Source organism: Aspergillus candidus, assembly GCF_002847045.1.
Source record: "Aspergillus candidus strain CBS 102.13 unplaced genomic scaffold BDW47scaffold_64, whole genome shotgun sequence".
In the NCBI taxonomy this organism is placed as follows: Eukaryota; Fungi; Ascomycota; class Eurotiomycetes; order Eurotiales; family Aspergillaceae; genus Aspergillus; species Aspergillus candidus.
Window position 1 is genome coordinate 40,922 of NW_020194069.1, and position 24,286 is coordinate 65,207.

The following is a 24,286-nucleotide window of genomic DNA, read 5'->3' on the forward strand; positions in this document are numbered from 1 at the left end:
GCGGAGTAAGTTTAAGGTGAGGACAGCTAAACTAATCCGGTCTTACGTCAGCGGGTCACTCCGGTCCTTTTACCCCATACAAATATCTGGGTACTTCTTCACTCCTCCTACCTACGGGGATGGCACTTGTTAGTCCTTCTCATTCTACTGATTAGAGACCGCGGAATGGTGCCCTGGGCAATGCGACATCATTCAGCAACCTTCCCTCATATCATCACCCAATATCATCTGAGAAATGTTGTCGATCTGCGGCCCACCGATGCACCCACGTGACCGCGTCGTACAGAGGGGCATCAAGGCGTCCACATCATCGTCATCCATTCCACTTCTTACAACCCACTTTCGATCGGATTTCATATCTCACAGACCAGATACTATCAATTGACGGGGATCTCAAACAGCAGTGGTGACCGGTATGCGGTCTTTGGTCTAATGGCTTCTCCACCGCCATTGTTTACGGCGACCCGCGCCCAAACACTCACCTACCTACTAGGCGTCTGTCCATTCTCTATAGCCTTCCTCGTCTTTATCAACTCCTCCATCTCGTTTGTCGTCACTGACTTGGTTGGCGTCCATGAGGGCCAGGGGGATGTCGTGGGAACGCTAGGGTTTGCGGATGAGCTGCTCGCGCTGGCGGCTTGCCCGCTGTGGGGAGTCCTGTCGGACCGCATTGGGGTCCGCTATGTAAGCTTCTACTGCGCCGTTTCTATCCTAGGGACGGTCTCTGATTGTGCCGGTGTAGGTCTGTACCGTGGGCTACGCCATCGTGGCTCTGTCGCTGGTCTTGTTCGTCCAGGCCGTGAATGTCTACCCCCAGCTTCTCCTGGGACGGCTTCTGTTCAGCTTGGGAGCCTCGGCGGTGTCGACCATGGTGACGGCGGTGTTGCCAGCTGTCACAGACCGGCCAATGCCAGTGCGACAAGATTCTAACTTGGACACTGATCCCGCCAGTGACGAGCCAGCGCCGTCCGAACCGGACGCCCGTCAACGTGCGCCTGCGTCCCGGCTGGCCGGGTTTGTTGGCATGTGCGCTGGCTGTGGAGCACTCGTGGCCTTGGTGGTCTTCTTACCCCTTCCAGCCCGGCTCCAGCAGTCGGGAATGTCGCCACCGCAATCGATCCAATGCAGCTACTACCTGGTCGCGGCGGTGGCCGTGGTGGTCAGCATCGGTTCTCTGGTTGGCCTGAAGGATCTCCCCGGTGAGGGACACAAGGGATGGCGTTCATTGTGGTCGACAGCCGACGACCCTGCGCATACGGGAGAAGGCAAGCCACATCTGCCGTATCTCGGAGAATTGAGCTCGGCGGTCGCGTTGGGATTCCGCAATCGGGATATCTTCATCGGGTATCTGGGAGGGTTCGTAGCACGCGCCTCGTCCGTCGGGATCTCGTTGTTTATCCCCCTGGCGGTCAATCACTACTACCAAACCTCGGGCCTATGCCACGACGACTCCGCAGGCAGTCCCGGAGACATCAAACGGTCGTGTCCGCGCGCCTACGTGCTGGCGTCCATCTTAACCGGGGTCTCCCAGCTGGTCGCACTCGCTGTCGCCCCGGCGATGGGGTACCTCTCGGAGAAATCCCGACGGTACCATCTCCCACTGCTGACGGCGTGCTTCGCGGGAGCAGTCGGCTTTGCCGCGTTTGCGCTCTTACCCAGTCCTGAATACAAAGGGCAGAACGGCACCGCCGCCGTGTTTTTCATCATGGGCTTGATGGGCATCAGCCAGATCGGCGCGATTGTCTGCAGTTTAGCCGTGCTCAGCAACGGTATCCTGCAGGTGACGGGGCCCACCGAACCCGAGCATGCCAACCCCACAGGGAGCGACCCGAGTGACCCGCCGGACGAGCAGCGCCCGCTGTTGGCGAGACCCGCGCCACCCCAGTCGCGCCGGCTGTCGCACCTGAAGGGGTCCATCGCCGGGGTCTACTCCTTGTACGGCGGTGCCGGGATACTGCTGCTGACCAAGGTCGGCGGGCTGCTGTTCGACGTGCTCTCCTCGGGGGCGCCGTTCTACATCCTAGCCGGCTTCAACGGGGTGTTATTCCTAGCGGGAGTCACCAGCGGACTCCTCGGCAGTTCAAAGTGGCTGAGGGGATCGCATATCGCTTAAAATTCCCTCCATTGCAACCTGCAAATAAAACTATTTTCCTGTCCAACCAAAAACGCCCACCAGATTCTGCAGACCAGCGCACACGACTGGCCGGCTAATAGTCCCTCGTAGCACAACGCCACCCGACCAAAATAACCAGACCAAACCACGCTAAAAGCATGAAATTCTCACAACACCACAGGGAACAATCAAACTAAGACAACCACTTTCCCCATTAGCATCTAGCCCGGACAGGAACCCCAATCGGACGGAACCAACCGCCGAGACAATCTCCTGCTAGCGCGCCGACAGACCCTCGGTTCGCCTTTGGATCAATAGTAACGAACTGGCCGTTGTAGTGGCGGGGTCCGTGTAAACAGTGCATTATCTCCCGGGATTCGATGCTACATAAAGAGGGGAGGATATAAGGTCTGCCTTGTCAGGCTTTTCTGGATTTTGATCGTCGTTCTCTTGTTGATAGTTCTCCAGTCTCTCGTTCTTTTTTATATTAAGTTATCGTTCTATCTTCATTCATTCGTTCAAATTTTTTTTTTCAATAATAACTATTTTGTAATACCTACACTACCACCATTACTACTATACAAAATGCACAGCAACATCCTCACCCTCGCCGTCGCCCTCCTCACCGGCGCATCCTCCGTCCTCGCCGCCGATGAAGTCGTCACGCTCTTCATGCCCCAGGCTGATCCCCAGCCTTTAGTGGGTAAAGTGATCGCCACTGTATAGCTCCCCACCCCTCTACTCCACATATCACACATCTAACAATACAATGAACAGGACGGCCCCCTCACCACCTACGTAGTCTACTGCGCACCCGGAACCGACAGCGACGAATGCGGCATGCCCGAGGACGGATACACCGTCGCCGCAGGGAAATCCACCTACAACGCGATCTATACTTATGAAGATTAGTGAGTTATTGGCCCCTTTCTATATAACCCTTAACATTCCATTTCCCGCTTCCTTTTTTTTTTTCCCCATCAATATATCAATATATCTAAATTGGTCAACACGGAGGGAACAATCACTAATAATGATGATAGCTACCTCTCCCAAGGCTGCCAAGTCTCAGGCTCAACCTACGCCTCCTGCGAGATCTCCCAGCACGACGTGTCGACCACCCACACCGACAGTGCCAGCATCACCATGCCGTCGCTGCCTATGTTGGCTGTGACCATTACGGCGACGGAGCTGGATAGCACTACGGCGAAGGCGAAGGCGACGGCGAAGGTTTCGCCTGAGCGGACTGGCGAGGCTGCGTCTACTTCTACTTCTACTTCTGGGGCTAAGAATACTCCCGGTGCTGATGCTGATGCGGCGTCGCCTTCGTCGTCGCCGACGGCTAGTGATAATGCTGCTGGGGCGCGTGTCACTGGGATGTCGGGGTTGGTTGTTGGTGCTGCTGCTGTGGCTTTGGGAATGGTTTACTAGATTCATTTCTTGAAGTGGTCAAGGTATGAGAGCGACGCACATGATAATTGATTGATGGATGGTCATGTCGGGGGGTACTTCCTGGTTTCTATTTTAATAGCGATAATTAATGTATTTGTTGATGTTTGTGCTGGTCGTTGCGGCATGTATATCCCTGGCTGCACCAATCATAAGAAGCAGATAGCGGTCGTAAGAATATCAAGTTTCTAGTCATAAGCCTCGTCTGTATACCTCACCCGGGCCGATCTATGTACATCCTATTGGAATACCCCCCGGATCCGCCCTCCCAGTCCTGTCGATTTGGCGCTCCGCTCCTCCGTCTTGTGTCGGCGTTCTTCAAGCGGCCGCACCTCCAGCCCCGAGCGGATCATGTTGGTTCGCAGCAGTCGCAGGTGTGCCTCCTGCAGGTAGCTCTCCAGGCTGTTGAGCGTGGCCTGCTGCACCTCTATCCGCAGGTCGACCTGGTTGGACACGAGCACCATCTTCTCCAGGTCGATGCGCGCCTCCAGCGTGCCATCCTGGATCAACGTGATTAGCTCCTGCACAAATGGCGACGAGGAGTCGATCTGGTTCGTCTGGCCCGAGGCGACCCCCGGCGCGAAGATCTTGGACATGGAATCCAGCGTGACGCGGCTGAACGGGACGAGATACTGCTGGATGGACTTGGTGCGGATCTGCGTGAACAGTGTGCTGACGTGGCGCTGGAGGTGAATGTCGAGGAGGTAGTCAGTCTTGTAGGACTCGAGGATCTCCAGACACGGGCGGAACTTGGAGCTGCAGAAAAAGGAAATGGCGCGGCGGATGTGGGGCTCTAGCTCGAGGAAATTGCGGAACGCGTTGTTCTCCAGCACGCGGCGTTGGAGCTCGAGGCGGTCCATCGATGCAAGCGCACACAGTCCGCCGTAGACGGCCACGTCGTTCGAAGTGATCACCTCGTTGTATGAGTCTCCCAGACTGGGCTCCGTGTCCAGGAAGCTGTTCGCGGCCTCTAGATAGGCCCCCGAATGTATTTGAGACAAACCCATAGCGGCCGACATCTTCGGCTGGTTTTTGCTCTGCTCCTCCTGTTTAGATTGCATGTTGCGTAACCGCTGCACGTTGGACTGGACACTCAACCAGTCGCCACGCTCGATCCCCACGTTGATGATCTTGAACAGCATCGACGCGATATGGGTCGGAGTCGTGCAAAAGTCCCTCATCCGAGAGTAAGCCTTAGATGCCGCGACCAGGTCACCGATCTGGTGATAATGGTGCCCGAGATCCTCATTTCCCATCTGGACCAGTCAGCGACCATCAGGCTTCGCGAAACAGAGAGGAAGAACCCACCCGAATACTCTCCTTAATGAGGTTATTTTTATATCCCCGTAGCTCGTGCTCCAACCGATCCGTTTCGACCTTGACCACCTTGCGCTGGTGATTCATCCAGTCCGCATCGGGTACGGCTTCAGCCTCGTTCGGTGCAGCCTCAGCCAGTGCCCTGACAGCCCGTTCATATCTCGCGACATCCTTGCCCGCCTTGGCCTCAGCAATAGCAGCTTTGAGCGCCTCGACAGCGAGATACGTCGAACAGGTACCGATGAGAAACAAGCGATTAAATCTGGTCCGGCCTGAGGCAGCAAAAGCCGTTAGTCCTCTCCCCGGGAAAGCAGCGGGATCTCACGCACCAGTGTAGTTCGCAATGTAGGATTCCAATTCAAATTTTGGGGGATCTAAGGTCGTCAGTACCCATTTCCATAGTGACTGCTCGGAAGGTAGTTACTGAGCTGGTGGTGAGTACATACCATCTACCCTCACAAACGGCCCGGTCGGTGCTAAACTGCCGTTCAAGGCCTCTAGATCCGTACTTGCCATGCTCGAAAGCTGTCCCTGGTAGGTTCCGGATGGAAACGCATCGAACGCTTCTGCCCCTATTTCCATCTCGGAGGCCGTTGTGTATTCTCGTCTTCGCTATGAGTACCGCCTCAACGAGCCTGCGATGGATTGTCCACGAGCACAACTAATCACGCGCTCTCTAATGACTTGAGCTAATACGGAATGGATATGAATCAGGCAGTGCTGTTGAGTCAAGAGGAGATGAACAACCGACGGGAAAACAGGTCCATATAGCGGGGAGTGATAAGTAGGCAGGTGGCAGGCGGAGTAACTGACGGAGACGATGATCGTCATTTGGCTCGCTTTATCAACACGCCCCGCTCACCGCCCGCCCCACCGCCTGATCATCGACCGTCTCCATCAACAGTCTAGGATTTGATCAACAATTCTCATTGATGTTGCAAATACAGGATAATTCAGTCATCATGCAGCTGCCCAGCTGCTCGCCATTTCAATTCACTACAATAAATGAATTACCGGAACTGGAACTTGAACCAACAGAACTGGAACAGGGGGAACTCGCGATGTCCGCATCTGAGGTCCCTGACGGACTCTGTTCCCTGCTCGTCTCTGGGTCGAATTCACTAATATCGGGTGAGAGAGGTGCGCAAGGCCGGTTGATCCAAGTAGGCGCTAGATCCGGTGCAGATTGACTTCGAGTGATGGTTGAAGGCATGGGCGTCTCATCTGGAAGGACCGACTTCAGGGGTGCCCTGTCGCTGATGAGATTACGCCTGGATCTTTCTATGGTAGCAACTCACCATCGAATTGGAGGCGGCCAAGGAAAACAGATTCTGCATTATAGTCAACGCGGATAACTTTCAAGTATCTGTGATGTCTTACTGATTGTCCGCGAAGGTTAGAAGCTGCACATCAGGCGCCTGCGGTACCCATCTATTCCCTTCAGATATACTCTGATAGTCGGGAGGGTTTATCCTTACACTGCATTATGATCGGCGGTACTATGGAAGAGTCAGTGGGAAAGATGAGACCTTGCGGTATGGTAAGCTACCTGAAGATGGTATGAGATATCTCGACACTGTCTCGTCAGTGCGATTCCACATAGAAAGCGCAATAGTCTCTTACAGGTGTCCAGTTGGGTGGTAGGCGTCACTGGAAGAACCGGAAAATTAGAGGCTAGTACGTTAAACAAACCATGGGATGGATAGCTAACATGGCTTCAAACTTGGGTAGTATACTAAGAAGTCACAACATGTCAGTCGACAACCACAGGGTTCGGGCAGGAGTACCCACTCTTGAAACTCCACTCGAGCCCAGTAGGCTGTCTCGGTGATATTTCTAGTCAAAGGAATTAGATACGGAGTCGAACCCATCAAATGGGCTGAGAGGACCGGGAATCTAACCCCTCCCAGTGTATGCCGGCATGGTTCTCGAGAAGGCTGAATGTATGTCTGTCAATCCGCCAGGTCTAACGGCATCGTCGGGTCGTTAGAAGTTTCGGATTGGTTCAATTGGCATCAACTCAGCACTTACCGCATGCTCGGGCTCCTCAGACGCGTCCCCAATGATCCTCAACTCGGCCAATAGCTTGCCATCGCGCCAGTCCCGTCTATACGTTTCCATGTTTATAGTACCCACCTGCTGCTGTCTGGGCCAGAATGCGTGGGGGGCCATATCGATGACTTTGCTTGCCTGCAGCCACTCAGCCTTGTGTCCGAACTGGCATTAGTCGACCTACCAAGAATAGAGCACCCCCTAGCAACGGCCCATTCTGGCCGAGATCCATCCAACTCCTTTTAAGACCATCCACGGGGGCCGAGATATGATGCACGGCTGAGACGTACAACGGACAGGTTTCCGAGGAATGTCCCTTGATCAAGCACACCGGGCAAATTGGAGAATGCTGCACGATGTAAGCTCATGCGCGCCTGTGGTTTTCAATAGCGCAGGGAGACATACATTGTGAATCATAGTGATGATAAATTGGTTCGTGAACGACTAGTGATGTAAGTGGTCAAAACCAGTCTATATGTTAAAGGGTAATTATAGAATTGAAGAAATGCGTGATTCTACCAGGACATGTGGCAAGTGGTTTACACTACTATTCTCAGGTCGACAGTACCCAGCATAAAGATACACATATCATCTTAGTGGAAAGGAAGTCAGGGGGGCAGCAGCCAGGTCCACGACTTCCTCTTTCGAATTAAAAGCCATCACGGTTGGTGGTCTCTATTCCGTTTACTTTGAAGTATAATCACCTATTTTCATTTACATTGCACACTATTTATACTTGATAGACCTTGCTTCTCTACTGATTAGACTCTTCAATGTTCTAGAGACTCGGAATTCCTCTAGATATATTCGAGATATAAAGACCCGGAAGCTTAAGATCGATTATAATTCCAATCTACTTGACTTAGGCAACCCCCATTGGACAGGGTACGACTTTCTACCCAAACAATGACTTTAAGACTAGGGCTGTAAAATCTCTCAATAAGTGTATTAATACTTCATGAATATGTTCACTCTAATCAGTCCAAGAAGATACATCGTCAAAATCCTGAACCGTACCGCCAAGATACTTCAAAACCACACTCCCTACCTTGACGGGGGCAAACCATGGTGAGATTCCTCGCCCTTCCATCCAGTAACAGAGTAATCAAAGCAGCCATCATTCGTATCGTAGATACGCGAACCGCCCCATTTCTCCTCGCGAGTATTAGTGTCGCCTATTGAAAGATCAGGTTAGCATCATGCAGTGGGTTAGAGAGATTGATACTGGCCAAACAGGCACAGGAAACTCACACTCATCGACAATTATTCTAAAGCTTCTCTCGCAATCCTCAGCGGATACTTCATGGTCCTTGCCGGTGTGGCAACCCGATTGCGACTCGGGATATCTGACAAGCAGATTGACGCTGTTCATGACGGTTGCTTGGTCAGGATTTTCACCCTGCTGGTCCTGGGCCTTCAGTTTCAGGCCATCCTTGCAGTACTCCTTGATATTCTTGAGGAAGTAGTCGCGGGTCTGGTGGGTATTGTTGTCCTCGTCGTGTTCCTGACACTTCACTTTCGATTCGTCTGCATGAGTCGACCAGGAGTAGATCAATCTCCCATCCCCGATACGACCACCTTTCTTTTGAGTCCTGGTATTGGTGTCGCATTCGTCGATGGTTTTCTGGAAGTTCTTTTTGCACTCACTGGTCTCACGTCAGATGTGTGCATCCTTTCCACCCTGGTTCTTGGAGAAACTCACGCTTTAGATGCAATGCCTTGATCCGCTCCCTCTTCCAGAGAGATCTTCAGGGTGTTGACAGTCGTTCCTCCAGCATTCTTATATTCCTCCGAAAATCCTTTGAAGCGCTTTCCTCTGTTGTCTTTGGACATGCGGTCACACATGTCGTCCACATGCTTCATGATGGCCTCCCGGGTGGTGCCCCGGCTGTCCTGGGTGCCCGTGCACGTCAATCCACATTTTCCGAGGAGTTCCTGCTGCCGTATCTCCGTCGGCTTTGAATATGGCTCCCCCTTGGTGCCCTTCTTCACTTCTCGGATTTTTAACTTAGGAAGCAAGGACTTGCAGCCCCAGAAATCCCTGCTATTGCAGGGAGGCTTGATGCCATTAGCAGTAACCTTTTTCGACTGTGGGTCTTCCTTATACTCCCACGCAATGATAACGGCTTTCTGATCCGAGATCTTCTGCCCTGGATTTAGTTTGATCCAGGCAAAGATGGCCATGACCTCGCCGCACTGCGCCTCGTTCTGATGTTGCGGTTCCTTGGATCCCCGACTGTTCAAGCACGCCGTGAGCGCGTTGGCCAGTTCATCCGGTACCGCTTTTTTCACGTCGCCTTTACCATCCTGGCCCCGGCGGCGCTCGTACACGACGGGCGGGTTGCCCTTTGTGGAGGAAGCGAGGTAGACGCTGCGGCCGACCTTCAAGGCCGTCATCACGGTCGGCTGCTTCGTGATGTCGATTCTCTCGGTTTTCCAGTGATCTCGCATGCGTTTGTGCGCGTCATCGGCTATCTGGACTAGGTTTCCGTCGGTCAAGTCGTCTGTGAAGGTAGCGATTGAGCTCCAGAGGTAGCTGTCGAAGCCTGGTGGCTTTGGTTTTGTGGGCCGGACAGACTTGTCCCGACGGACGTCCAGATCGGTGCCGTCGTCTCGTGCGGTGAGCTCGAAAAACTCGGTCGTGTCAATCGTTTCAATCGTGTCAGTCGTGTTCGACGAGAGCACGAGGCCCACGAGAAGGGTAAGGAGAAGGATGATTCTGGACACCATCTTGGATGTCATCTTGCGATGCAAAGGGGGATAGAAGGAAAGAGACAATGACTTGCAACATAAAGAAAGCTCAACGATGCAGGCCGGAATGGCCTTTTAAAAGATATCGATTCTCAGATACTAGAGAGTCTGGGATCATCCCGTCTAGAGTTAAACGCGCTATTTGCGCTCACACACAACTCGACTCCATCATCCTCGGCCTGACCAATCCGTTATTCGCCTTGACAACCCGTCCTCACTATGCTTGGTTTCAGAGACAATGGCAGTATAGAAACAAAGTCAGCCTTAGGCCCTCTATCAGTTTTGGCCCCCCGAGCTAGCCGTCACGACGCCGGCCCTGCACAGCCTTGCTCACCGTGCATTAGCTCGGGTCTATGAATAACTTTCCTCCAAATTAGATTTATAGTAGGCTATAGCTCTCTCTTCAGTTAGTAATGCCGATCATATCCTGGTTTGGGTGATTCTTCACTTCCTTCATGCGGCTAAGAAGTTTTTGCAGAAGCTTCTCAGCCTCCCAAGCCTTTCTTAGCGTAGTTGGCCCGCTAAAGGCGGAGATACCGCTAAAGAATGGGGCTAAAAGCAAGTGCTTATAGGGACTCGGTCGTTGTCCGGTATGGTCCGGGAAGGTCCAGTGCTTATGGTTGGTGGGTCGACATTCGCTGGTCTTGTAGTAGGGCTGTGTACGCCGCCAATTTAAGCATTATTTGGGGGCAGTACCTGCAGAGATGACTGACTTTCCCAGATCTGGCGCTCACCCGATCCCGAGATATTGATCTAAATTGGCCCTATGACTGACTTGCCCAGATTGAGTTGCTTACCCGAGGCTGAGATATGGATCTAAAAAAAATCCCAGCATCAATCGCGTGGGCATCCTAGGTTGGCGGAAGTTCACCGGTCAGCTTAGCAAGACCCATCATCACCGTCCTCAGTCGGTCTGGACTTGACTAGATGAAACAGCTGATATGAACTAGCTCAAGGCAGAATTGCAACCGACCAGGAGCAATCCACAATTAGCCCGACAGTGAACGTGACGCTTATTGTCTTCTCATTGCATGTCTAAAAAGGGTACTAGGATACGATATAGTATATAACCGCGATCAAGTTCACACCGAGACCTAGAAAGGCCTGCACTGATTTCGCGACTTGTCACTTCCATACTCCTTCTCCTTTCCTCCCTTTCGTTCCCCTTCCTCTAAACCATGGTCCACCTCCGTCAAAGCAGCGCCGTCGCGCTGCTGCTGGCTGGCTGGCACGTCGCTACCTCCAGTGCGGCGGGCATCCCCCTCAACCGGCGCGAGGACGCCTCCATCGGCGATTTCTCCTACATCAAGAAAATCGCCTCTATCGGTGACTCCTACAGCTCGGGCGTTGGTGCAGGCTCCGTACTCAAGGGCAAGGATGACGAAAAATGCTCACGATACGATGAGTCGTATCCCAGTTTTTTGAACGAGGATGCTCGCATGGGCGGTGCTGACGCCCACGAGTTCACCTACCTCGGGTGTCTGGGCGACAAGACGCCCGAAATCAAGGAGCAGGCCAAGAAGCTGGGGGGCGATATGGATCTGATCACCATCTCTGGCGGTGGTATGTATATTTCCTTCTGCTTGTCACTCGACTCTACCCTTCCCTGGCATAATTGCTAACATGTATTTCACAGGTAACGACCTGGGGTTCTCCAACATTGTCCAAGGGTGTATCTACCAGTGGGCAGTCTACAGTAAATGCGACGACGCACTTCAGAAGGCCGAAGATGTGCTAGGCAGCAGCTCTCTAGATTCAAGCGTCAACGCCATCCTCGACGAGGCCAAGAGCCACCTCTCATCAAAGGGCTCGATCTACTGGACGGGTTACGCAACCTTCTTCAACGCCGACACATCAGCCTGCGACAAAATCAAGTGGAACCTCCTTCCGGAGCTCAACCCGCAGTACCTCACGCAGGACTTCCGCCACAAAGTCAACAAGCTCGTCCTGGACCTCAACAGCAAGCTCAAGAAACTCGTCACCGACGCAGGCGCCACCTTCGTCGACTACGAGCAGCACTCGCAAGACTGGTTCGGCCGGTTCTGCGATGAAGGCGTCGACGAGTCCCAGGTGTACGACGAAAAGAATTTCGACCGCACTCGCTGGAACGACATGTTTTATCAGATGAAGTGGACCGAGGGCGATCTGAAGAAGCGCGGCATCGAGATGAAGCGGAAGCGCTCCCCCAAGTCCGACGACACCATGGACGACTACCAGCCCATGAAGGGGGACTTCGAACTCGTCGAGCGCATGGGCATCCCAGATAGCATTTCTAAGGTCTTCCATCCTACGTCTATGACGCACGAGTTTATCTCCAATGTCATCTTTGCCCTCATGACGGAAAAGCAGGCCAAGGATCATGGTGTTGATGCGAGTCTAGAGACTCCGTCTATTGATGATACCGAGAGTTGCTCTGCTTAGAGAATTAATTGATTGATTGATGATGCGTTTCACCTGGTGATATGTTGGAGCTATTTATCTTTTTTTTTTTTTAGACAGAAAAAGAGACTGCCCTTTGTAAAGTCTAGCTACACTATTTTTATGGGTCAATTTTCCCTTAGCTGAATTTGACAAATTCAATAATTTATATGAGGCATCTTGAAGTTACTCGACTATTGTAAGATCGTTACCAGAATGGATTAAAAGTACTGTTTCCATAAGTTCTTTCGAGACTTTATATCCGTGGTGCTGTTACATGACTTGTAGAGGGCTCAGCGATGTCGTTGAACTCACAACCAAGCCACCCATCTAGTCTAGATAATAAATAGAACCTATGGCCATCGTCTTTTCCAATATCATCATCATCTAAACAGCATCACCAATCCTATCACACCCACGTCCACAACCCCACCCCAAGCTCATCATCCACGACATCCAACCGGACCCCAACCCGTCCACACATCTCGCTCACCTCCACCCTCTTCTCCTCCGACCAGTCCACCTTCAACGGCGCCCACGCCCGCAACACAACGCCCCTCACATTCGGACATCTTGCAATCAAACCCTCCAAATGCCGCTCAACCCACTCCAGAAGCGACACCACCGTCCAATCCATGCTCCCGACGCCCCCACAATCAAGCCTAAGGCAGATCTCCTCCACAGACTCGGGCAGTATCGCGCTCAGATCATCCAACGATCGCGTCGAATCCCACCCCACGAGTAAAGTAACGGGGACTTCGATCTTGCGCGCGGAATTCAATTGCGATAGGAATCCCTCGAAGGGTGCGCGGAGAGTTTCCTCTTGCTCGCTGTCGAGGTAGTACTCGCCGAAGGTGGGCGGATAATATTCTAGTCCGAGGGAGAGGTTCGTTATCGATGGGGCCATGGAATCTAGCCCGCGTAGAAGCTCTGTCCCGTTCGCTAGGGCGATTTCTTGACCCCAGCGGTAGGCGAGTCCGAGGTGGAGGGTGTGAAGGGCGGGGGTCGTCTGAGATAGGAGACGGGGGACGTCTTGTTCGCCGATAGTGGCTCTTGCAAGAATGAGCGTGTGCAATTGGTGGAGATTGGACCTGTGGTCGATATCTCGCGCGTCGCGCAGCCAGATTGCCAACGCCTTGAGCGAGGGGAGATAGAACCATGCTTTGAACTGCTCGGGCTCACAGTCCGGGTAACCTTCGACTGTGTCAAGATCTAATTCCTCTTCGATCCGCTCTGCAATGCGCGCGTTGCTCCCGTAGTCCACAGTTTCGAGAAATTGGAAGGTTGGGAGGCGGCTGCTGCTGCTGCTGCTGCTTGCTGAATTGGTGGGGAGTAAGGCGTGTTGCAGCATCAGGCCAGGGAAGCCGGACATCCAAACAAACATATAGTCCAGTCTAAGAGTACGAAGATTATGCAGGCGCGAAAGGAGAATAGAAGCAAAGGCGTGAGGGTCCCCTTCTTGGAGAGCCTGCTTCCAATTCCCCGCGTCCGGAAATAGCGCATCATCGACGAGGCCTTGCGCCTGGCAAACCACATCGCGATACTCAGCTTGCTCCAAGTCCCAGTCAATGTCTGATTCTGGAGGCGTCCATGGCTCGCTGGAGAAGACTTCCTGGGTCGAAACGAGGCTGAGATGATAGACGTGAAATGCTAGTTCTGGACGGTGTATGATGGTCCGTAAAAGGCGGAGAATGCGCCTCGTGGGAACTGGCTCGTCCCATGGCCAGGAGATTGTGCGGTATAGGAGAGGCTCAACTGTTGAGCGAATGTCTTTTGAGACGAGTGACAGAGACAGGAGATCATCTTGAGGGAGATGCTCTGCGATTGCTTTCCAGCAGTCGTACGGAAGTGCAGTGTGCATTGTCATTCTTTTTGTTGGTTTGATTAATCATGGGGTGGTTATTTGTTGTCTTAGGTGTTGAGATGGCATGGCATTCTGTTTCTTGGAATTTATACGATTCAAAGAATGAAATGAGTCGGAGACTCCGCCCCCAACGTGGATCCAGCTGGATAAGGCAGATTTTAGTGAGGGTTTAAACTAGTTTTTTTAGTTTCAGGCAAGAATATATCAGCTTACCACCCACTTTTGAAGAAGTCTCATGAAATATGCTTGGTTCTTATTTTCTTTGGCAACTTATGTACCTTTCAGATGAGTTGATTCTTATAGTTTTCAGAGTTGTCCATAAGTAGTGAGATCTATGCGGGAGAAGTATCCGTAGTTTGAAATATATATATCTTGAGTACAATGAGAATTACAAAATTCAAAGCTTTTTAGCTCAAATATTCCTGGAAGACATAGATCCAAAATATAAAGTATCATTATCTATATCACAAATTATATATATTATTCATATAAATTGTAAAAAATAAAAACAACATCTTCAAAGCTTCTTGCGTGGAACTAGATAGCTCAAAATACTTAGACCGACTTCTCTTCTTTCCCAAGCGTCAAGCCTCTAAAATCTCTCACGGGCTCTGATGTACTATTCTGGGTATTTTGTTTTGAAGAACCTCACAGTGGTTCGCGAGTGAGGGTTCAATGGGATATCAAAACCTCAAGACCCCCGGTTGATCTGACTTGGTAACGAAGAGGTATCCGACTCGAAGGTGGTTGATAGTCTAGGTAGCTCATAAACAAAAAGAGAAGTAAGACTATCGAGTACGTATACTCAATAGCTTGGAAGAGTGTCTATACTTCCGAAGGTAAATTGTTGAGTATACAATCGCGTGCGTGCTTCTGGAGGTCGGGTAGGTCCCTGAGTATTACAGTGCTGAACTGTATAGGAGAATATATAGTAAAGTGCGGTAATTTGGTTGTATGCATTTAATAAGGAGTGATATTAGTTAACATGGGAGGTAATGCAATGGCTGTTTTGGTAACAAAACTAGACAGCCCCATATGATTAATGATTAAAATCATAACAACATAATAGAAAAACGAACAAAAAGCAAAGACGGCGCACGCTCCATGAAAACGCTGAAAATCATGCAGGGAGAATGTGGATGTGAATGTGAATGTGAATGTGTAAGACTGAAGATCGTAGCACTGCACATCGAGTCGAGTCTCAATCTATCACAGTCGACGTGAGCCATTCCATTTTATTCCACTCAAAGCAAGGACGCGAAACCGGCAAGGAACGCGCCCATGGCAAGGGCCGCAGCGTAAATATGACCCATCTCAATCGACGGCCTGGCGCCGATGTTTTCACCCGCGACGCCCGTGAACGCCGGCACAGAAGTGGTCGCTTGGGGGGTCGAGGTCGTGGAGGTGGTCTTGTTGGCGCGCTTGGGGTCCTGGGCTCCGCAGGGATGGTCGTCGCGACACCGGGACTGGCAGCTTGATTTGCCCTCGCATTTATTGACGCACTGGTTGTTCTCCTCGGTGCAGATGAAGTAGGGGATTGTCTGGGAGTATTCCGAGGCGTTGGGAGATTTGCCGTTGTCGCAGACGCAGCTGTAGGAGAGGGTGTCCTATTGCAAATATAGAATCAGTAATGCATCAGGAATTGGGCTCTGCATTCCAGCCAACTTACGGAATCGCAGTCGTTTGAGGTCGGCTCGCTGGTTGACTTGGGGTATTGAAGACACAGGAGCGGGCAGGACGAAGTCTGCGACAGGCACCAATGCTCTGTGGATACTGGTCAGATTTTTTTTCTTCTGGTTTATTTTCATTTTCATTTTTTCGACATACCCCTCGTGGCTGGATCAACGCTGCTGGGGTCAATGGTGACAACCTCTTGGGCGTTGATAGCCCTCGCCAACGAGGCGATCACGGCGAGCGATGGCAAGAGAAGCATTGTTGTATTGTTGTGAGGTGTTGAGTCTGTACGATCTGTAAGATAAACACCGATTAGAATGGGTTGTAGATGTTGCAAGTGGATCAGGCTGCAGATTCCAGAAATTTGGGAAGTAGTCACCTTGAGATTTGCGAGGTGGGCGGTAGTTGAATAAAAGACCAGTCTTATATTAATATAGTAGTGGAAATAACAGAGGAAGAAACCAGTTCTAAATTCCAGTCGGAAAGAAAAGCAAAGCAAGCGGGAGGAGAAGAGGTGAATGGGGATGACAGTGGTGACTTATATGTGGTGCAAAGTCCATTTTTATTTCAGTTCAACCTGACCACAGTCGTTGTACACGGAACATGGTACGACTTAGTCTCTCCCTAGCTGTTAATTGCGACTTTGACTTAACTGTCTTGGGGCAGGAAAGCGAGGCTGGGGTGGCGACGCTATCCATGAAGCTCCAAAGCCAGTCCGAACGGACCCTGCGACTTCCGGCCACGGCGTCATGTAGATTTGACCCGCATCTTGGGAGCAGCTAGTTTCATATTGTTGCATTGAGATTGAGCGATCTGAGCCAAAGCCACGACCTGTGTGATGAGACGGGACTGCATTTGCAAGCGCATTACTCCATTTTGCCAACAAATCAGCAGAAAAGAGAAGAAAAAAAGTAGAAGATACAAAGTAAATTCAATCCAAACGCAACTGGAGATGCCGATCCGGGGACAAAGAACCGAGACTAGTCCAGAGAAGTCCAGAGTTAGCTTGAGACGCATCAGTCGCTGCAGTCTGGGATGTGCTGTATGTCTCCGTTGCTAACTTTGGTATCAGACCACTGTGACAGCCATGTCTCTGAATTGGCCTCTCCCAGAACCCCTCACCTACACTGGAATGTCTTAGAAGACCATTGGAAAAAAAGTGAATCCCTAACCAGCTGACTTGGGATGTGGAGTTTGAATGTCTTGGATTCCCCGATGTTCTAAAGTCGTTGATTGGGTCTGACTCTGCTTGGCTTTTTACTAGCAGGGACCCTAACGATATCGGCTCCAGTATCATGATCCTTTGATATCCGGACGTTCTCCTGTTTGAGGTAGGGAGGAGACACTATTTCTTAACGATAAAAACGGGAAATCTGCTCAGTAACTCTGAATACGGTTTAATGACGTGGACTAGAAGCATCCTGGTTGGCATTAGTCTGTATTTAGCATATCCTGCATAACCCAACATGATATGACATGTCCGGTGTCTTCAATATAGGGGGTTAAATCTCCTGCATGGCACCGAGGTTATTGCCAGAGATAATAAGGCTGGTAGACCCAGACGATACACTGTCATTCTTTGCATTGTCATCTTGAGAATTTTTCCATTAACTACTCCGTACACGATGTCTGTATACTCTGATTACGGGCCTGACAAGGCAACTTCTTTCCCATTTGGGCAATCGATGTCTTGGCTGTCAGGTGACTTTCCGAGGGAATGGAATGCCAGGAATGCCTGAAGATTGATAGCGGAAGAATGCCTCAGGATACCATGATTGATGAACGGAAATCTCCAGCTGCTTCAACTTCCTCCGACCAAACCCTTTGCTCACTCACACTCCTTGATCAATCCACCGCAGACGTTTCATAATCTGACCACCGACAACTAAAAATAACGAGAATACACCGTGTACACCTGGTTGGACGGATAATCCCATCCCTGTCGTCCAACAAGCGTCTTCCGGAGTAGCAGGTAAGCCGTCCTTACTTCGCACCTACCACCTCCCCTCGCACCCCAATACCCTCTTTTAGGTGGCACTCCAACTGATTCCTTCCTCGTGACTCGCCAGTATCACCTCCCTGGATTTGTTGGAGAAGACCTAAATGGATGGATCCAGCGAATGAGGAGACGGGCTCGGTGCCTCGGCCACAACCCCTTCCCCAACCTTCCCCGCCTCAATCTTCGACGCCATCCAACGCCGGCGTTACAGACTCCACCGCGCCGTCGAAAGGAGCGACGGACAGCAGCAGCAACAAGAGCAACCATAGCAGCCGCGATAATACCAATGTCTCCATCCTCCCCCAGCCCCAGCCCCGCCTCACTCATACCACTTCGAAAGATCGCCCCGTGTCCGGCGTAGTTCCACCCTACTGGAGCCACCATCGGGATTCGTCGCGTACCTCTCAAGCCTCGCTGGAACAGTTGCCTCCCATCAGCTTGGAAGATCACACGGAGGACCCGAACTCGGAAACTACCAGGGGACTGTGGGCGCAGAGTGTCTCCATAGACGACTATGCGGTGGTCCAGGGAAAGACCGGCGTAGGGTCGTATGTGGTCTGGAACTGCACGATCAACACTCTCGAGGTTAGTCAAACCCTATCCACCCGGGTGTTGAGCATACTATTGACTGTTGGAACAGGGCGGTCCCATCACCGTGCGTTTGAGGTACTCCGAATTCGACGACCTGCGCCGACGACTGGCTGCGTCATTTCCACACGCGAAGAACGCTCTGCCGGTGCTTCCTCCGAAAAGTATCATCTGTACGTGTCAAACACACCCAGACGAGGGATAACCCGCCGGACTAACATTCGTGCAGACAAATTCCGACCGGCGTTTCTCGAATCGCGAAGGATAGGACTGGCATACTTTCTCAAGTAAGACTCCTGCAGTGCAATCCTTTATCCTTGCATAACATACTAATAATACCTGTAGCTGTGTTCTTCTCAACCCGGAGTTTTCGAGCTCGCCCGTCGTCAAGGAGTTCCTCTTTGGTCGGATGTGCTGACGCCACCATATAACCCTACGCACGGCTACGAAGTTATGTATTTCCTGCCACTTTATTATTATTACATTTTGCATGGAGTGGTGGAGCGTCATGGATGAACGGTTTCCTTGGATAGATTATATTGCAATGATGATTTCAGAGTTCTGTCACATTCTGCATAGAAACCCAGCCCCTAAATCTAACATCTCGAATGGTATCCAAACATCTCCAATGGCCCCCTAATTCACACCCTTCTCATCACTCGCACCAACAACAACCGCCCGCGCAGCATTCTGGTCCTCCTCCCTAGCCTTCTTCATACTCATCGAGTACCTCTTCCCAGCAACAAACCACCAAAGCAGCTCGAGAACCACAAAGCCCCCAACGCACACGCAAGTGTAATTCATATTGGATGCTGGATTAAATGTTCCATTAGCAATCCACCACGCAGCCCTCAACCACGGAAGGACGAGAGAGAGAGATACGCACCAGACACAGGCTGATAATAAGGGAATGAGAAAAACACAATAGCAAACACCAGCCAGCACACGGTGATGATATTAACCGCCATGCCGGCTGCATAGTTTAGGAAAAACGGCCCGCGGTGCATGGTGCGCCGTCCGACGAGGACGTTCGTTAGGATGGGGACTAGGTAGGCGAGGTTGTTGATTGTGCTAGTTTTGGTTAGTTCACTGGGATGCAATGTTTGGGATGGGTGCTTCTTTCGGATGGGGGATGAGAGGAGGTTGGAGAGCGGCGGTTATGACGTACACTGCGGAACTCATCATTGCGTTGAATGCCGTGCTGGATCCTAGGTAGATGCAGCCCAGTAGAGCGATGATGACTGCGACGCAGAGTTGGGCGTTGAAGGGGGAGCCGAGGCGGGGGTGGACTTTGGCCCATCTGGTTTGATGAGTACCTGGCATATAGCCTGACTAGCCTGGGGAGAATTTTATGGCTATACAAAAGCGTCACTTACGTCTTGGAAAAAGGCAGGCCATCGTCTCTAGCGAATGCCCAGACCATCCGCCCGGTGCCTGGAGAAATAACAGTTAAACGATCGAAGATCCCCCGAGGCGATATAAGTTGTCTTAGATAGGAAACTCACTCAATTGAGACCCAAGCATACACGGCCCCAGCGCAACCCAGAGAATGAAAACCAGCGCAAAGGCACCGCCGCGGCTTTGTGTAGCCTGGCGGAAGATTTCGGCCAGGGGAAGGCCCGTCTGGGAGTCTTTCAACGATTCCCAATTTTGGACGGAGAACATGAGGCTGAGGAGATAGGATAGACCCGTTACGAATGCTATGCCGAGTGTGCAGGCTGTGTGGATGGGCTTGTGATGAGTATCAGGATCTAGATCCAAGATGGTAGCCACATACCTAGGGCAAGAGGTGCGTTTCGGCCGGGCTAGGGGTATATGTTAAGCTCAGTCTGGTACCATGAGTAAGACACAAGGGTGTATGCTACTTACATTGGGCATTTCCTCCGTGATGTGCTACGCCTATGTTTTAGCTTTTGTATTCGTTAGTGAGGGCAGCAGACTGACTGTGATTCCATCCAGACCGCCGAGGGAGTACAACGGGTTCACAAGGCCGGTGATGAAACAGATAACGTTGTTCTCCCACCCCGTGTTGTTAACCCACGTCTGGAAGACGAACTTGTTGTTATTGTGTCTCGGCGCCGTAGCAACGACAGTGACCATGATGACGAACCATGCCAGTTGGAGGTAGCACACTATCGAGATCAATCAGCACAGGCGTGCTTTGCTCTGCCATTCCAACGCCAATCCAGATCCAGAACCAGACTCACGCGAAAACTTGTTAATCATAGGAATGAACCGATTTCCAAACATGACTATCCCCGCCGTCAACAGGTTTAGGCCCTGGTAAGCCACGAATGTCATCCAGGGCTGGATGGTTAAGTCCGTGTGGTACAGCGCAATCAGCGCCATGAAGTTGGTCGCGTAGATCAGGTTGGTCGATGCGCTTGTGAATATCCCTACATCCACCGTCAGTCTCCATCCATCCGTCTCAGGAAGTCACGACGACACCTACATCCGAAGACCGTGCTCCAGCCCGTCGCGAAGCTCAGAACGCTATTGTACCGCTTGGGCGCAATGGCCGCGATCCAATGGTACATCCCCCCTTCGACGGGATACGCGGATACGAATTCCGCTAGTGACGTTGCCAGGAATGACTGAAGGATGAAGACAAGGATGAAGCCGTAAATCACTGGATAGGCTTTTAGTCTTTTATATGTCTCTCGCGCCATAGGGATGAACTCCGCCATACAAGCTCCAGGACCACCAGCGTCGATCGCCGTGATCAAGCCAAGACCGAGTCCTACATAGATAGTCAGATTAGAGAACAGCAGAGAAGAGAGGTGTAATAGACACGTACCGGTCCAGGAAATGGTGCAATTAGCAGCCAGTCCGATCAGGCTCCAGACCGAGAAATGGCGCTTCAATTCCTGCTTGTGGCCTTTCCAAATACAAACATCAGCGATTCCTTTCATGCAACCCAGGAAGATATCAACTCAGCTAACACACCCATCTGAGCCAGTCGCAGCTCATCCTCGTTCTGCACATGGATGACCCCTGATCCATCGTCGGCATTTCCAAGAGGCTGAGCAGCAGACGCCGCACTGCTCTTTACTCTGCTGCTCAGCGTTGCACTACCTTTCATATCACTCATACTGTCTTCTCCAACAAGATACCCAGCAAAAGTCAGTAAAAATACAGAGTAAAACCGGCCCCAATCGACCCTTATGTATGCCTATCCCTTGTGCAGGCCCGTCGTGCGGGGGTCCTAGAGCTTGCTATAGATAAAGATGTGTGTAACCCAAGCAATATTGACGGACTGATCAGCCCCACAACGAAGCTTATCGACGACCGACCATCTTGACCCTCCAGCGCCGGTCATTTTTCGCGGTTTACCGGTCGGGGTGGCTTGATTCCCCGGGAGGGGGAGAGAGCTGACCCTATCATAATGCGGAATGGGACGCGGAGGTGGTTGGGATGTGGATGGATTGACTACCGTTGCATTGCGATGGACGAACGAAGGAAACGCTAAGGCCGAAAGAAGGGTTAGCATGCTGTATCTAAATTATGATTACATCCTGGAAAGCGGGGGGAGACAGGAAATAAGCAGAGAACAAATAAGCAGACGATGGAAAGCAAGGAGTCTAGGAAGCTCTTGTGTCTCATTTTATATACGGATGTATACTATGGATCAATCTCATTCCAAATGCATGTACAAACTCTATCGATCCTCGCCAATGCTACAAATATTAATCGTCTATATACTGCGACAAGATGTCGTCTAGCGCAAAGCGCATGAACCATCAACCAAGTCGTTATCTCGTCAATCGGGGCCGGGACTGACTTGTAGGAGGACGGCTTGCCAATGAAGTCGGTGACAAGCAGGCTCCTGACTTCCTCCATCGTATCCCGGTTGCGGAATCCCCCCCGTCGGAGGACTGTTATACATATGTTCAAAACGGTGAGCCCACAAGCCCTTGACTCGTCCTCCTTCGCTTCTCGATGGAAACCAGCCCGGGGTTTAGTTCTGCTTGTTGGGATCGGTTAGCAGACTGGGCGTTTCCGGGGCTGTTTCCGCGAGTTCAAAGTAATCTCGGTCACGTACGGCAGACCTGTCTTTGCGGATGGTCAGACAGTTGATCCCCAGGAAAGTGGTGATGCGGTTGATGATCAGCACGGCCCAGAACATGTAGGCGATGAAGACCACGATGCAGACGATCCACAGGTACATGAGTTCGAGCGATGCACCGAGTGCGGGAAAGCCCAACACCGGCAGGTTGACGAGCACAGCACCAAGAACAACGGGAATCTGCAGCACGGTCCAGTGCGGGAATGGCTGTTTCAGCAGATGAGCAAGGATGATCATAGTGGTCATCCGTCCGAACACGAAGGCGATCATCCAGCTATACAGGATGATATGGTTTTCGCCGAGGAGAGTCGAGTAAGGGGAAAACAACCAAGCGAAGTTGCTGCAGGTAAAGACTCCAATTGGGATCCACTCCTTGAAGACCGGCGCCACGGGAAGACCTTGGTTTCGGCGGGTGTTAACCACGTTGAGGATACACCCGGGCATATGTCCAAGGAGGAACGACCCAACGAGGATTGGAACCCAAAGATCCTTGAAGGAGTTGGTCCCGAAAATCCCCCAGTCGATGAAATCGGTAATCGGCCGGGCCCACACCTCGGGCCCGCAAACACCGGACACAATCATCATTGCGATTGCGACCAGAAGTCCTTCGGTCGGTGCGTTGATATATCCGAGCCAGAGAGTATGGGTGTGATAGGTCTCCCAAGTCGAAAAATACATCGCAAGGCACGGAACGATGGCAGTGTAGGCTCCAAGCGAAGTGGAACCCAGACCCATTGCTGCAGTCGAAAGTAGGGCGCCGAGGGTGCAATTCAAAGAATCGATGCCGTGACTATAGACCAGTCAGAACCCGTTCTCTGGTGACATCTTCCTTTCACATACTCGAAAAGTTCTCCAAGACCGCTGGAGGTGCCGGTCCTCCGCGCCTGCTTGCCGTCGATGTTATCCAAGGTAGAATACCTTCATTTCGCATTAGTCGAGTCCATTCAAGTAGGGACGAGGGTAGAATCGTACATCCACATGCCAAGGGCGAAACTGAAGTAGATCCAAGCAGGTCCCTATCGCCTCGAAAAGACGTTAACACCCGGTCGGAACTGAGTTATCCAGGCACGGCATCCTTACCGGTCCCACAAGATCGGGCACGAAGATTTGTATGAGAAACACATTGCCAACAATGAACATGAAGCCTATCAGAGTGACCATGTTCGGGGCCATCCAGAGGGGCACAAGTTCGACGAATGCATTCCACTGATAAGGGGGAATTCTTCCGTCAGATCTATTTCCCCAGAGAATTCCTTTATGATGCGGGGCAGTCATACGTAGTGTCTTAAAATATAATTCGAGATGAACGACTTGTCCACACTAGAGTACTTGTAACTCTTCAGGGGAAGGAGGGCGTCGTCCGAGAGCGATTCCTGGATCGCTTTGGTGCGAAAAGAATCATTAGTGTCAGGTACACCAAATCGCTCGTAAGGATTGTCAGGGCAAACCTTGGATCCGGCCTAATATCCCACTCATCCTGTCTCAATTGTACTAAATTGTATATAAATCGAATAAACAGCGGTAAAGTTTGACCTTAGTTCATAGCGCGTTATCGGAGTCGGAGTTAGTAATGATTTCAAGACGACCAATTGGAGCGGATAAGGATAGCGTGGAAAGAGGACAAAAATAATTTTTCAAGGACAATCCGTGGTGACAATGGCGAAAAAAGGATAGAAGAAGTGGAAGTCGCCCCCAATAATGACCGGGAACAAGAGAAGTCTTGGGAAAGTAAAGAGGAGGAAGGGAGATCGGCAGAGAAGACGACGCCTCTTCCTTTCTCCCCTCGGAAAAAGGGCCATCAATCACGTGTTGGCGGCCCAGCTCCGCAGCTCTGGATTCTGGATCCGACACACGCGACGTGAGGGTCTGAATGACGACGGAGTGAATGTTTTGTGAGCTTGCCACTGCTCCCCCCCTTCACTTCAAAGTATACCACTGTCTATCAGTGGTCTTTCATTCATTTGTTTCTTATTATGGGACTTTTCTGAAAACCTT

General features: G+C 51.4%; 11 protein-coding genes across 11 annotated transcripts; 4 read left to right on the forward strand and 7 right to left on the reverse strand.

Annotated features, from left to right (window-relative positions):
* The first annotated feature begins 135 nt into the window (after positions 1-135).
* On the forward strand, positions 136-2,133 carry BDW47DRAFT_112329 (putative MFS transporter). The gene is made up of 2 exons (XM_024814145.1): positions 136-684; positions 743-2,133. The coding sequence occupies exons 1-2, from the start codon at positions 433-435 to the stop codon at positions 2,111-2,113; spliced, it is 1,623 nt and encodes a 540-aa protein (XP_024668380.1). The 5' UTR covers positions 136-432; the 3' UTR covers positions 2,114-2,133.
* A 385-nt stretch (positions 2,134-2,518) lies between these two features.
* On the forward strand, positions 2,519-3,746 carry BDW47DRAFT_78254 (putative GPI anchored glycoprotein). The gene is made up of 3 exons (XM_024819847.1): positions 2,519-2,833; positions 2,891-3,024; positions 3,157-3,746. The coding sequence occupies exons 1-3, from the start codon at positions 2,699-2,701 to the stop codon at positions 3,542-3,544; spliced, it is 657 nt and encodes a 218-aa protein (XP_024668381.1). The 5' UTR covers positions 2,519-2,698; the 3' UTR covers positions 3,545-3,746.
* Positions 3,742-5,672, reverse strand: BDW47DRAFT_112331 (COP9 signalosome complex subunit 1). The gene is made up of 4 exons (XM_024814146.1): positions 5,326-5,672; positions 5,209-5,253; positions 4,871-5,151; positions 3,742-4,818 (listed from the first exon to the last, which is right to left on the reverse strand). The coding sequence occupies exons 1-4, from the start codon at positions 5,459-5,461 to the stop codon at positions 3,802-3,804; spliced, it is 1,479 nt and encodes a 492-aa protein (XP_024668382.1). The 5' UTR covers positions 5,462-5,672; the 3' UTR covers positions 3,742-3,801.
* A 937-nt stretch (positions 5,673-6,609) lies between these two features.
* On the reverse strand, positions 6,610-7,348 carry BDW47DRAFT_134355 (uncharacterized protein; the record flags this gene model as incomplete). The annotated part of the gene is made up of 4 exons (XM_024818062.1): positions 6,610-6,845; positions 6,911-7,069; positions 7,116-7,280; positions 7,337-7,348. 4 exons carry the CDS (start codon positions 7,346-7,348, stop codon positions 6,750-6,752), a joined length of 432 nt encoding a protein of 143 aa, XP_024668383.1. The 3' UTR covers positions 6,610-6,749.
* Positions 7,349-7,897: 549 nt separating this feature from the next.
* BDW47DRAFT_78296 (uncharacterized protein) lies at positions 7,898-9,877 on the reverse strand. Its single transcript, XM_024819848.1, has 3 exons — positions 8,634-9,877; positions 8,183-8,577; positions 7,898-8,106 (listed from the first exon to the last, which is right to left on the reverse strand). The coding sequence occupies exons 1-3, from the start codon at positions 9,671-9,673 to the stop codon at positions 7,976-7,978; spliced, it is 1,566 nt and encodes a 521-aa protein (XP_024668384.1). The 5' UTR covers positions 9,674-9,877; the 3' UTR covers positions 7,898-7,975.
* Positions 9,878-10,676: 799 nt separating this feature from the next.
* BDW47DRAFT_112334 (SGNH/GDSL hydrolase family protein) lies at positions 10,677-12,237 on the forward strand. The gene is made up of 2 exons (XM_024814147.1): positions 10,677-11,245; positions 11,319-12,237. The coding sequence occupies exons 1-2, from the start codon at positions 10,861-10,863 to the stop codon at positions 12,101-12,103; spliced, it is 1,170 nt and encodes a 389-aa protein (XP_024668385.1). The 5' UTR covers positions 10,677-10,860; the 3' UTR covers positions 12,104-12,237.
* Positions 12,238-12,411: 174 nt separating this feature from the next.
* On the reverse strand, positions 12,412-14,107 carry BDW47DRAFT_134357 (uncharacterized protein; the record flags this gene model as incomplete). Its single annotated transcript, XM_024818063.1, has 2 exons — positions 12,573-14,107; positions 12,412-12,435 (listed from the first exon to the last, which is right to left on the reverse strand). The coding sequence occupies exons 1-2, from the start codon at positions 13,965-13,967 to the stop codon at positions 12,412-12,414; spliced, it is 1,419 nt and encodes a 472-aa protein (XP_024668386.1). The 5' UTR covers positions 13,968-14,107.
* Positions 14,108-14,896: 789 nt separating this feature from the next.
* On the reverse strand, positions 14,897-16,040 carry BDW47DRAFT_112336 (uncharacterized protein). Its single transcript, XM_024814148.1, has 3 exons — positions 15,792-16,040; positions 15,634-15,728; positions 14,897-15,571 (listed from the first exon to the last, which is right to left on the reverse strand). Exons 1-3 carry the CDS (start codon positions 15,895-15,897, stop codon positions 15,209-15,211), a joined length of 564 nt encoding a protein of 187 aa, XP_024668387.1. The 5' UTR covers positions 15,898-16,040; the 3' UTR covers positions 14,897-15,208.
* A 1,042-nt stretch (positions 16,041-17,082) lies between these two features.
* Positions 17,083-18,786, forward strand: BDW47DRAFT_112340 (uncharacterized protein). Its single transcript, XM_024814149.1, has 5 exons — positions 17,083-17,610; positions 17,708-18,222; positions 18,278-18,398; positions 18,455-18,512; positions 18,571-18,786. Exons 2-5 carry the CDS (start codon positions 17,746-17,748, stop codon positions 18,641-18,643), a joined length of 729 nt encoding a protein of 242 aa, XP_024668388.1. The 5' UTR covers positions 17,083-17,610; positions 17,708-17,745; the 3' UTR covers positions 18,644-18,786.
* Positions 18,787-18,788: 2 nt separating this feature from the next.
* BDW47DRAFT_78342 (putative choline transporter Hnm1) lies at positions 18,789-21,733 on the reverse strand. Its single transcript, XM_024819849.1, has 12 exons — positions 21,172-21,733; positions 21,023-21,103; positions 20,678-20,965; positions 20,433-20,621; positions 20,170-20,357; positions 20,095-20,118; positions 20,003-20,030; positions 19,731-19,943; positions 19,602-19,659; positions 19,394-19,525; positions 19,112-19,296; positions 18,789-19,037 (listed from the first exon to the last, which is right to left on the reverse strand). The coding sequence occupies exons 1-12, from the start codon at positions 21,314-21,316 to the stop codon at positions 18,862-18,864; spliced, it is 1,707 nt and encodes a 568-aa protein (XP_024668389.1). The 5' UTR covers positions 21,317-21,733; the 3' UTR covers positions 18,789-18,861.
* A 109-nt stretch (positions 21,734-21,842) lies between these two features.
* Positions 21,843-24,014, reverse strand: BDW47DRAFT_112346 (sn-1,2-diacylglycerol cholinephosphotransferase). Its single transcript, XM_024814150.1, has 6 exons — positions 23,740-24,014; positions 23,569-23,672; positions 23,372-23,497; positions 23,264-23,307; positions 23,132-23,209; positions 21,843-23,081 (listed from the first exon to the last, which is right to left on the reverse strand). Exons 1-6 carry the CDS (start codon positions 23,765-23,767, stop codon positions 22,184-22,186), a joined length of 1,278 nt encoding a protein of 425 aa, XP_024668390.1. The 5' UTR covers positions 23,768-24,014; the 3' UTR covers positions 21,843-22,183.
* Between the last annotated feature and the right edge of the window lie 272 nt (positions 24,015-24,286).